The sequence below is a fragment of the Belonocnema kinseyi genome, chromosome 9 (genome assembly GCF_010883055.1).
Source record: "Belonocnema kinseyi isolate 2016_QV_RU_SX_M_011 chromosome 9, B_treatae_v1, whole genome shotgun sequence".
NCBI classification, from domain to species: domain Eukaryota; kingdom Metazoa; phylum Arthropoda; class Insecta; order Hymenoptera; family Cynipidae; genus Belonocnema; species Belonocnema kinseyi.
In genome coordinates, this window is record NC_046665.1 from 43,708,767 (window position 1) to 43,721,756 (window position 12,990).

General features: G+C 29.7%; 2 protein-coding genes across 2 annotated transcripts in view; one reads left to right on the plus strand and one right to left on the minus strand.

The window, feature by feature from the left end:
* Positions 1-5,603, plus strand: part of LOC117179728 (BTB/POZ domain-containing protein 6) — a 7,982-nt gene extending 2,379 nt beyond the window's left edge. Inside the window, exons 2-7 of the mRNA XM_033371776.1 lie at positions 248-529; positions 1,408-1,555; positions 1,867-2,083; positions 3,874-4,060; positions 4,142-4,320; positions 4,394-5,603. Of these exons, the coding sequence (XP_033227667.1) occupies positions 248-529; positions 1,408-1,555; positions 1,867-2,083; positions 3,874-4,060; positions 4,142-4,320; positions 4,394-4,858 (1,478 nt within the window). The 3' untranslated portion in view covers positions 4,859-5,603. The remainder of the gene's footprint in view (positions 1-247; positions 530-1,407; positions 1,556-1,866; positions 2,084-3,873; positions 4,061-4,141; positions 4,321-4,393) is intronic.
* LOC117179727 (transcription factor IIIB 90 kDa subunit) overlaps positions 1-12,990 on the minus strand; it is a 28,011-nt gene that overhangs the window by 12,206 nt on the left and 2,815 nt on the right. Inside the window, exons 2-5 of the mRNA XM_033371774.1 lie at positions 8,925-9,138; positions 8,743-8,827; positions 8,406-8,542; positions 8,175-8,279 (exon numbers count right to left, since the gene is read on the minus strand). Of these exons, the coding sequence (XP_033227665.1) occupies positions 8,175-8,279; positions 8,406-8,542; positions 8,743-8,827; positions 8,925-9,138 (541 nt within the window). The remainder of the gene's footprint in view (positions 1-8,174; positions 8,280-8,405; positions 8,543-8,742; positions 8,828-8,924; positions 9,139-12,990) is intronic.

Sequence of the window (12,990 nt, forward strand, 5' to 3'; positions counted from 1 at the left end):
TATTTTAAATTTGTTATTATTCAATCATATTTTTATTCCAAAATTGAAATTCATTAACCTCTCTCAGTGAAAAACAGACATCAAACTTACCCCGTAGTCCGATTTTTAAGGACGTCCACATGAAACAATGACTATTAATTAATTAAAGTCGACAACTAATTTGTTTTGTATTCCAAATTTGTTTACATCGGGGTAAAGGTTTTTGGAGTTGCAAGAATAAGAATAAGAATTTTCTCTTGTAATTTAGCGGAATCTCCTAGCAATGTGTCAGGATCACCGCCGTCAGTAAGCCCAATCCCGTCATCGGTAATCTTACAAAGGGAGGGTGCGATAAATCAACCCTTGAGCACACCTGCTTCTCCTTTATCGTCGCTCTCCTCACCAGTAGCTCAGTTGAACCTCTTATCAACGGAAGATTGTACACAAGATCCTAACTGGCAAGCCACAAAACCCACCGTTCGGGAACGGAATGCTGCCATGTTCAACAATCATCTCATGGCTGATATTCAGTTCATTGTAGGCAGTCCAGGTAAAATGTAGCTGCAAGTTTTCTTAAAAATTGTAATTTGCTAAAGACAATCGATGTTATTGGGACTGTGCGATACTTTTTAAAGCTCTCGACTCTTTAGACTAATTGCCTCTCTTTCAGTCTTTACTCTTCAGAAGAAAATACAAAGGAATATTGATTGGATGGTCTATATAAGTCTTTTAAACCAGAATTAAATATATTTTTTGAAACAAACCAGAGAAATAATTTTCTGAATCTTGAATTTATACAGTAGTTAAGTTCCAATCATTTTCAATTGAAAACAATCACATGAATTCCAATTTAGATGGTTCAAAAATAGAAGAAGACTAATCTAAAGCTTAAAAATCAGACAATTTCAAAATAATAGGGTTTGCAATATTAAAAGTTTAGCAAAAACTTGATGACATACGTATAATAAATAATCATTATTGATAATAACAATTATTAATCAATAAATTTAAAATGAGTATTACAGAATCGGACTTTTTTCTTGAGTTTCTCGGTCTTCTTAGGTTGAATTCCTTTAAGATTCTAAAAAGTTGATTTCATATTGCATTCCTAAATTTAATAATCTCATATTGAAATACTATTTGATCACTTGAAAAAAATAGAGGTAGTCACTTTTTCTTATATGATTCAAAATTCATGCGCTTGAAGTTCTGAATGAATGAAATTTATTCATGATTGCTCTCTAAATTAGACAAATTAGAAGCTTACAGTTTGACTCCTTTAAATTAAAATACTTTTATATTTGGAATTTCGAAATCCAAGGATTTTAGAAGCAGTGAAACCCAGCGAAATTAACTCGACAATGGCACAGTTCGAAATAGCATCAAAATATAAATTAAAACCAATTTAAACAATAGTGAAACTTGCAGGTCACACGCAATCTATACCTGCTCATAAATACGTACTAGCAACTGGAAGTTCTGTATTTTACGCTATGTTCTATGGTGGCCTAGCAGAAAATAAAATGGACATAGAAGTACCTGACGTTGAACCAGCTGCATTTCTAGCCCTTCTTAGGTGAGTTTAAAACTTTAAAACCACTCAAACATTTAAATCTTTGATAAAAAATATGGTCATTAAATTAAATGTTTTATCATCAGCAATCTTGAACATTATCTTTCTTGGGTTGAGGTAGAACATGCAAAGAGTAAAATCTAATATTTCGTGATGTCCTTGAACGTAATTTGCAATTATGACATATTTTTTATTTTAAAAGAAAGTATTTACAACTTTCTTTCCAGCTAGTATGCTCTTGAAGTTGCGCATGCTCCTCCTTGAGTAATTAATAAATGAGACTGGAACTAAGTTCTTGTTTATTCCTTTCCCAGGTACATGTACTGCGATGAGGTTCAATTGGAGGCAGACACAGTTTTAGCAACTTTGTACGTCGCCAAGAAGTACATCGTACCTCACTTAGCGCGAGCGTGCGTTAATTATTTAGAAACTAGCTTGACAGCGAAAAATGCGTGTCTATTACTTAGTCAATCTCGACTCTTCGAAGAGCCGGATTTAATGCAGAGATGCTGGGAAGTTATCGATGCTCAAGTAAGTTTGAATCTCAAACCAATTATACTAACAGCAAACGCGAACAGCACGAAGGAAGATCTTTCAAAAGAGAAAATAGGCTTCCCTAGCGAATTTTCTCTACTCTCATTTCCATTTTATTCTGCGAGAATCAATTTTGAATTTGATTTTGGATTTAAAAAGGCAAAAAGTATTCAATCTTTTCTTGCTTCGAATCCACTGAGTTCTTTCAACAGCTGCTTTCTCTTTGATATTAAGTGGAATAATCATAAAAAGTATTCTCTCTATCGGGGCAGAAATGAATTCCACTTTTTAAAAGACTTATCTGATGTTGAAGTGAAAAATACATTTTTCAGAGATGATTACGCTGCATTGTACAAAGATATTCAGAATAATTTCGAAGGATGTGATAATGATGTATTGGAGTGTTAAATACTCTTCGTGTAACGTTAACTGATTAGGGACAAAAGTATATCAGAGTTCAAAAATATATTTAAAATATATTAAAGTTGGAAAATGTACCAGAGTTTAAAACTATCTTTCGGATTTATTGAGACTGAGAATAAGAAAAGAATAAAAACGGGTCCCGAATCGGTTAAAAAGAATCTTAACACCTCGTTCGTTTTTCCGCATAAGCGATTGAATGTACGTTAAAATATAGATTGTTAATCGTCTTTCATCATACTTTCAAGATTCGGTCTTCAAACATTTAGGAGGATCTGTAATAAAGACCTACGATAGAAACTTTCTATTTAATAGATACGTAATTGAGTCTGAGGGACCTAAAACTTAAAAATGTTAAAGAGATGTCTATATGTAGTATATACTTAAAAATGGTGCTCAGTATTCAGACGTACAAATGATCGATGTGAGAGAAAAAGTTGCTAATCGCACAGGTTGGTCAGCAACTAAAAAATATATATAATCAACAAAGTCAGTCTTCACAACCTTTGTGATTATCGCTTTCGAGATTATGATGATTTTTCATATCATAAAATACAATTATAAAACTTTGTTGTTAATGTAAATAAAGAAAGTAAACAGATTTTTATTGTTAAAAACGTACCCAGTCTTTAAAATATTATTCATGTTCTTTTTTCTTTGTTTAAATTCGTTTTTTGCTATAATTGAAAATGATTTAATTAAAAAGGTTAGAAAAAAGGTTCTTTCAAACATATTTTCGATTACATTGCTTTTGTTTACGTTTGAAGGTATAAATTCTTCTTTTTTTATATTCAGTTTATAAATAAGTTCAAGAATTAACCAATTTTACACAGTTGAATAACTCTATAATTTTTTTCTTGAGTTTCTCGTTTTCCTTAGGTTGACATTTTTCGATTAATTGAGATTGACTTTTTTAAACTCAAGAATGCCTAAAAGTATTGATTATATATAGACGGTAAAATTGATTTCTTTAACGTAAATATCGCTTTAGGAACGAGATTTTATGTGTCAAATAATTGTTGATGATTTTCCGAATATTCTCAAAACATCTAACTTTAATTATTTTTTGGCAAAGAAAACTGCCCCCCCCCCCCAAATGGTGTCTTTTTTAAAAATATGCCTAAAGTTTGGCAATAAAAATCTGTAAATAACTTAGTTCTTTGAATGATGTAATAACTCGTTGCTGCAATTAATATAAAAATCCAGTTTATGGCAAAAATAAGTTACTCTTGTTTGTTAAACATGAGCGGAACGAGATTTTCAGTTTAAAATCTAGTTTGAAATCCTCTATTCTAAAATACACATTACTTATTTTCTGACGTTCGAGTATTATCTTAAAATGTAGAGTGCCACTTAATGTTTAACAGGCGGAAATGGCCCTGAGGTCTGAGGGTTTCGTGGAGATCGATATTCACACTCTGGAGTCTGTATTGTCCCGAGAAACTTTAAACTGCAAGGAAATTCACTTGTGGAATGCAGCATTAAGATGGGCTGCTGCAGAATGTATAAGACGAGACCTGGAGCCCATCCCCAGCAATCAAAGGCGACTACTGGGTAAGAATTGCAAAAAGCACTCTTAACACGAATTGCGAGACACAAAATCAAATCAGCGTCTCTCTCATTTTGTTATTCCAGGCTCTGCCTTAAATTTAATTAGGTTACCGGCTATGAGTCTCGAGGAATTTGCCAACAGTGCTGCGCAAACTGGGATTCTCACACAGCAAGAAACAATCGATATTTTTCTCCACTTCATCGCCAGCACAAAACCCCCACTCTGCTATCCTGTCAAACCCAGACAGGGTCTGAAAACTCAGGTTCGTTTTTATATTAGTTATGCCCCTATTCATTAAATGCAAGATAGAAATTATAATTAAAATTATTTTGTAGGTCTGCCACAGATTCCAGTCGTGTGCGTACAGATCGAATCAGTGGCGCTATCGAGGCAGATGCGATTCGATCCAATTTAGTGTTGACAAACGAATTTTCGTCGTCGGGTTTGGACTTTATGGAAGTTCGTCAGGTGCGGCTGATTACAACGTGAGGATAGAATTAAAGAGGCTGGGGCGAGTTTTATCGGAGAACAATACGAAATTTTTCTCCGACGGCTCGAGTAACACTTTCCACGTCTATTTCGAGAATCCGATTCAAATTGAGCCAGAGTCTTTTTACACGGCAAGTGCAATATTAGATGGAGGAGAGTTGAGTTATTTTGGTCAAGAAGGAATGTCCGAGGCAACAGTGGGGACTGTGAATTTCCAGTTCCAATGCAGTTCCGAAAGCACAAATGGAACTGGAGTCCAGGGCGGACAGATTCCCGAACTTATTTTTTATGGACCACCAACGGAGGAATGACTTAGCCTCTCTACGGGAAATTATGGTTTAACTGTTGCTCCATCGACTTGTTTGTAAGCGAAAGTATGCGTTTCGTTTCGAAATGGTTGTCTTACATTGCAGGGTAAAGAATTCTGTTTTTGAGCTTTGTTGGAAAGTACGAGAGAAAGTAGAAATAGTTTAAGAATGTTAGCTTCGTCGATTTGAGAGGCACTGTAAATTAGAAGGAAACGTTTGTCTTTTGTAAAAATAGAATAAGGTCAACGAAAAGTATTATCGACGATAAGATTAAGGCTTCTGCATTTCTAAGTCGCGAGAAAAACCACCGAGTGAATTTAAGCGATAGGGAACCTGAGATTTTTTCTTCGCAAATCACTGCCTTTTGACAGTAACCTTAAAAAGCAAAACATTTATAGATTTAATCTAGAAGTATACTGCAGTAAAGTGTATTGTCTTGTTATTAACACCTTGTATGTACTTGAAAGGACATTGGAGAAATTGCGTTGAGTTGAGAAAAAAATTATAGTGTCGAAATGATTAGAGTAGCGACTATTTTTACTGAGCGTGTGAAATACGACGTCCAATAGGAAACGATTTCTGTGCCAAAAATTTCGAGCGCAAAAGTCGTCGACCTTCTTCGAATCTTTCAGTCTAATAAGATGTTACGCGAACTATTGTACGAATAATAATTCTATTTTTCTGCACACAGATCAATCGCTGACTTAAGTGTGTACGTATTAATTAAAGATATTTGTCCTCATTGCTATGCGACTTTCATTGTCATTGTGACTTTATTTATCCACATGCTTCATTCTTTGTATTTGTTAGGTTTTTAAACAGTTTTTTTCAACGAAATTTTAATTCCTTTTATACTTTTTTCGAAATTATAGTTCTGGTTATTTTATTCGCTGTTCTAATTTTTTATCCCCGTTTCCTTTCCATGATATTGAGTTTTAAGGATAATTCTAGCCGACAATATTTTGAACTCGTAATTTTCATAATGGAATAATATTGAATTTCTAGAGTTTAAACTTTTATAGGGTCAACCTGGTGTGTACGCCAGACTTCAGAATTTTGCAAATACAGGCCTCAGACTCACTACAGAGATAAAAAAATAGTGTAAGCAGTGTCAAAAATTTGTTAAAATAGTGCCATAAAATGATTAAAGTATTAAACTTATGTGTAGTCCGAATTTCAAAGTATGGTCCCAAAACAAAGAGTTTGCAATGCAAAATTTAACTTTCCACTACCTATTTTTAAATGTTTGGTTAAGAATGCATCTTTTTTTGTTACAAATTTTATTATCTGTTTCAACATTGAATCATTTTGTTGAAAATTCAACAGTATTGTTAAAAAGTCATACTTCTTGGTTGTAAATTCGTATTTTTGACTTCAAAATTCAACAATTCGATTTCAATTTTTTTTTTCTAGACCAAAAACTGTTTAATTTCAATTATTTTGTTGAAACTTCATCTTTTTGGTATAAAAATGCATCTCTTTCTGTCCAAATGTCACCTTTCTTGGTTAAAAATTCAACTTTTTGGTTGAGAAATAAATCTGTCTCAAATGGAAGTTAAATTTTGGTTGAAAATTCGCATTAACGACTCGAGAATTTAACAATTTGGTAGAAAATTGAAGTATTTAGTTGAAAATTTATCTTTTTTATACAAAATATATTTTTGCTTTATTAAAAATACAACTATTTGTTTGAAAATTATTCTGTTTCAGTTGAGGATTTAAATATTTGGTTGAAAGTTCGATTTTGTTTGTAAAATCCAACTTTTTTTATTTCTAATTAAAATTATTTTTTTAATATCAACTACTAAACATTTAATTGAAAATTCAAATCCTTTCTTGAAATTGGAGCTGCTTTCTTATAAGTTCTTTTTTTAAGTTTTACCATTTTATTTAAAATTCTTTTGTTTGTGGTAAATATTATTTTTTAACTGAAAATTTAACTATGTTGTTGAAAAATCAAATGCTCTGTTTTAGTTTAAAACTGAAATTATTTAGTTACAAATTTTAGAAACGAAAAAATTTAAACTAAAAATTAATCAAATAAAATCTGTACTAGTAGCATATCCATTTTTCAAAATATTTAGTTGAAAACTTATGTAATTTGTTGAGAATACTTTTTTTTTAGAAAATTAATCTTTCTGTCTAAAAACTCAACTATTCGATTAAAAATAGATGTATTTTGTTGAAAAATAATAGAAAATTAATCTTCTTGGTTGAAAGCTCAACTATTTAAAGATTGGTGCATTTTGTTGAAAATGCATCTTTTCTGGTAGAATATTAATCTTCTTTGTTAAAAATAACTATTTAGATGAAAACCTATGAATTTTGATGAAAATGAATCTTATTGGTTAAGAGTTCAACTATTTGGTTAAAAATCTACGTATTTTGTTGAGAATACGTATTTTATGGTAGAAAATTAATCTTAGGTGTTAAAAAATCATCCTTCTGTTTAGAAATGATACTATTTGGTTGAAATTCCACTGATTGGTTCAACATTAATCTGTTTTGGTTGAGTTTTCTAATTTTTTGTTGGATTCTCGTATTTATATGTTTAATTATGCAAACTGTTTTTCTATTTTAAATGAAAAAAACTTTTCTTGTTTAAATTATCAACTGTACTTTCTTCAAAAATAATCTTTTTTCGTTGAAAATTTAACTACTTCTGACGGTATTTAATCTTCTGACGGTATTTTTAGATAATCCCTAGATAAATTCAAGAAAAAAATTTCCGTAATTTATTCGCGGCCATTATTTGGCAATTGAGACAATTTAACGGTATGTTGTGATTCGTTGCGATGGCGAGTATATTATAAGCCAATTAGCGAAAAAGTTTTAAAATATTTTTCAAGGAAAAGTAAAGTTTCAGGGGCATTTGTTGAGAATTGTGCGAAAATAGCATCTTTAGTGTTATTTTTTTCAAAATAGTAACGAAATGGTGTCATCGCTAAAAAAAGTATCAATAGTATGGCGAGTCCGAAGTCTGCAAATATTGCAAATTATTTTTAAAAATTGCGCAAACAATCCAAAATAATAAAAAAGATTTCAAAATATTTAACGAAGGCTTTTCACCATATCCCAAGAGTGGTCAACCCTTTAGGACAATACAATATTTTAATGCTTCTAATTTGTAAATCTTTTATTTTTAAACATTTAATTTCACTGACTAATTTTCGGGCTTAATTTTCGAATACAGAATTATGCGTTTAAAAGTGTTAAGTGGAAAAGTGACTCAGTGGCAGGTAGGATTAAAAAAATTTCACGCCCTTGATCGAATTTCCTGAAATTTAAACTTTTTCTTGCAATGTGTGATTTAACTTACCGATTGTAGGCAGTTGGATACAGAGTGCTTGAGCAAACTTCAGGTAAGTCCGTCCCAATTCATGGACGCAGATTTGCAAAACGTCGCTAATGTCGATCAGCATGTCTTTTCATGAAAAAAAAGTTTTTCACTTATTATTTACTGACTTGTCCATTTTTTTAGGTTTTATTCCAAATTGCCTAAACTTTTAGACTATTTTTTGTTACTCTTTGATAACACTTTAAAACTTACGTGATGTTTTTTGCATTCGGCAAGTTATATAAACGCAAGCAGCGTGATTAAGTTGCTGTTTTCTGCCTCTGGTTAAATTTTTATGCAGAGCCATTCTATAAAAATTCACAGCCATGTCGATCATACTTGTAGTCAAACTGAAAAGTTATAAAATAATTATTATATTTTCAAAGGCGGTCAACATTTTAATGAAAGAAAATTCAAAGTAAAAAAAATTTTTTGAAAATTACAAACGCTGACAATTAGAAGCAAACCAAACAAACTAAAATATTTTTTGGTTTTTAATTCTAAGAGTTTTAAAAATTCGAATTTTTTAAAATATAATTTGACGACTTACTCCAATTGATGACACAAGAGAGAGATTCCGCGTTTCGCATTCGCAGTAGTGATTTCTCTCGATTCCTTGCCATTTGACTGAAAAGCTATGAAAACATTGTATTTTAAGGAATTCCAAATAGATATTTTAAAGACATTAAAAAAATATATTTATATTTTTAGTATAAAAATGTGTGTGTTTACTTCCGCCAAAGTGGGTGGGACCTCCGGTACTGTCACTGGATACAAAATGCCCTAGAAGTGCCATCCCCCCTGATGATGTTTCCTCGAAAGTTGTTTCGTTGACGATTAATTGATCTTCCAAAACAACACCACAATTGGTACATACTGCATCTCCTCTTGCTGGATCGGTTTCGATTTCGGTTGACCCGCAGGCCCGGCATTTTGCGTCCGACATCTGATAATAAGATAAATTTATATTTCAGTTATGGTCAGTTTTGAATAGTTATACATTTTCATTTAAAAATTTTTTTCAATACAAGACTTTTATTTGCGATAAATATTTATTATAATTTAAAAGGGACTATTGGGACTAAAAATGATGGAGGCGGCGTCCAGTAGAGAGCTACAATACAGTTCCGGTCAATTTCGCGTACAATTCTATAAAAACAGGCTTGATAATTTACAAAAAATCGGTATAGTTATGTATGGTCGAACTCAAGAGTTCAGCTCTGATTCCTCGCCTTTCGATTGCAAATTAAATTAACTCAAATTTTGAAAGATTTTTGTATTTACTATAACTCCATGAAAGATAATTCCTGTTTAAAAGATCCTGTTTTCAATAAACAACATTTAAGTAATACCTTAGAAGTAATAAGAGATTTTTCTTCACAATTGAAAAAAATGCCAGAAAAAAAACGTAAGGAGTTGAAAAAATAGATGAACTCAAGATTTATCTTGCTAAATTTGACTGTTTATCTATATTCGAGTACTTTAACAGTCAAAGTTCTGAGGCATTTCGCTGCTTGCGTCTGAAAATCTCTTTTACAATTATTTCTTGACAATAAAAAGATCTGAGTTGTTGGAAAATTTTTTCACGCGATCTAGATGGAAACAATAAATGCACTACATAGATGTTCAAAATATTGTTGAAATTTAACTAAAACAACATAATTCAAATAAGAAATGCAAAAATCAGTGTTTTATTTTAATTTTTTAATTTTTTTACTTTTGTTCTAGTGTTTTTTTTTATCAGTAAGAAATTCCGAGGTATTGAAAATATGAATTTTTAAAACTATAGCTAAAAATAGTAATTTTTAAAACTATAGATAAAATAAAATATATAAAAGGACATCAAAAAAATTATCTGAAACACACGTTCCCTTTCCGTTTTTGATTCCTTGGACTTGTCATTTGTTGTCTAAGGTATTTTCATAAGTACATAACACTTAGATGTCCAAAATATGTTTTGAAGTCCAGTTACACAAATATAATTTTTTCACGCACACATCTCTTAAGTATTTTAAAAAAATTGCTGCCATAACATTTTTTTAATCTCTAGGCATATCAAATCTTTTGGTACCGAATTTTTATCAGCAGAAGATCCTGAAAGGTATCAGAAAACCCTCTTGTAATTTCTAAGGTGAAATGAAACGTTTTCTATGATGCAGTGTAAAAAAATGAATCTTTGAAAGAATTGTTTTAGCCTAACTGAAGAGTAAAAAAAATTAGTAACAGCAAAAGTTAAGAAAATAAAACATTTTCTGATACGCATTTTGATAACCCGCAAAACATAATAGTTACTTAGCTGTATATAAATAATAAATAATACAATGAACTTTTATTATTTTATTAATTATCAAGCTTACATTATGCTTTATCGTATCTAAATCGTTTGAACATACCCAAGTCACTTGGTACTTTTTAGTAACAAATTTATTGAAATACGGCGATCTGAAAAACAAAAATTTTTTCATGTTGCTCCATATATGGAGCATAAAAATTCCTGCTAATACAAAAAATAATTCCCCAGAATTTTAATTACGAATAAAGGTGGAAATAATTTCTGTTTGGGTTTCCACTTTTCGTCTCATTTCCAGACTTGCCACTTTGAAATAAAGGATTTCAGAGTTGTTATCTCTATGTGCTTTTCATACTAATTTCGTTTTAAAAACAACGTATAAAAATACTTTGACAATAAAATATTAGTGTTCCAAATTTTTATTTTGAATATAAATAGAATCATGCATTTTGGGTGCTTTCTTTTAAAAGTAAACAATAATATATACAATAATATAAGGGTTCAGGATATATTTTTGGAATAAAATACGAATTTAGCGGGTAATTTTCCTAACGTTCTTAAGAAGATTCAAAAAGATTTTGCAGATTTTAGATTTGTCGAAAAGGAACCTAGAAATGTTTAAAGAAAATTTGTTTACTTTGCAGGATTTTGCCAAATATTAGCAAAATTTTGAGACAGCTAAAAGATATTTAGATTTTTTAGAAATTCTGAAGAAATTAACAAATATTTTATAAATTTTGGGAAATCTTTTCAACTTTTAAAATATTTTTAATCTGTTCAGAACCTCTTAAATTTCCTATATATCCTTCAAAATTACTCAAACTGTTCTTAATATTTTCAAACCAAAAAATTAAAAAGTATAAAAGTTCCTTAAAATCTTCTACATTTTTAGAAATGCTTTTCTATTTTCTTTAAAACTTAATTTTTCAAAGCAAAAAATTATTTCAAATATTCCCAGGAATTTCAAGGATATTTTTTTATTCTCTTGAAACCAATAAAAATTCTATAAAAGGATCTAAAGTTTTTGCTTAAAATCTTTGAGAAATCTAAATTTTGTTTGCAAGCTTTTAAAATATTCTTGATATCTCTTAAATTAAGTCGACTTTTTAAAATTGTATCTTTAAAATTTTCTATATTCTTTTTCGAAATTTCAGCTTATTTGACATGTTTTGAAATCTTTTTCGATTTTTTCTTACAGCTTATTTTTCAAAATAAAGTAACATTAAAAATTTTCCCAAGAATCTTTAAAAATTCCTTTTGAACCTTTTCAAAGCATCTAGCCATCATAATATTATTTAAAATGATTTTTTCTTTTAAATATGAAATCATTACAATTTTTTTATTGCTCTAAAGAAAAGAAAAAAACTTCTTTTTTGTTGAAAACTAATTTTTTGTCTTCATCTTTTCAAACTTTTCGAAGTTTTGAATTAATTTTAAATCGCTTAAGAACTTCTAGTATCTTTAAAACTAACTTGAATTATTTCTAGAATTTTGTAATCATGCAAAATTAGAAAAATTTTTTTTTTCTTAAGAAAATGTTTTCATTTACTTGAAATCTTTAAAAATTCAAAATTTGTTTAAAATTTTGTTAAATCTTTTGAAGTTCATAATTATTTTAAAATCTTTTCAACGCTTTTCTAAATATCTTTTAAACTAATTCGAACTATTTGTAAAATTTTGTAATTATGAAAAATTGAAAGATTTTTTTTTTTTTTTAATCTTCAACATCCAGTTTCGAAATATTAGGAAATCATTTGATGAATTGTCCAGAAAAAATCTTCCAGTTTTTTTTTTCGATGTACAAAACTCATGGTATAGAAAAATTGTAATCTGTATTTATGGACAAACTGAAAACAGCCGCTAAAAATCATGTTCACGCAGAGCCGCAACAGATCCGGTTTTCGACAACAATGTATCTGATATTTTTGAAATACTTAATAAAATTTCTTTTTTTTAGATAAGACTAGCATCTTCAACTGCGCGCTAAGCGCGCATGTAGTTTTTCGGTTTCTAGAGAAAAATAATTTTTGGTAGAAAATAAAAGTTTCGAATAACTATTTATTTTTTAGCCTCACATGTATTGAAGGCTATATAAATATAATTTCCCTAATATTCCCGAGAAAATTCAAAACTATTTTTGAAAATTTCATTCAACTCAAAATTTCAATAAAAAAGTTAAACTTCAAATAAATAGTTGATTTTACAAGTAAGAAATATGAATTCTCAAGAAAAAATATAAAAGTTGATATTTAAATTCAGAACTAAAAATTTTCAACAACAACAAAGTTGAATTCTTCACCCAAAAAGATTAATTTTTAACCAGTTATATTTTAACTAAAGAAGATTAAATATTTTCAAAGAAAAAGACAAATTTTCTAAAAAAACAATTAAATTTTTTAACCCAAATCTATCTGTTTTTAACGAAAACTTAATGTTCAACCAAATACATTAGATTATCTCAAAAAGCTTAATTCTATTTAAAAAAAAAGAATTTTGAACTAATATTAT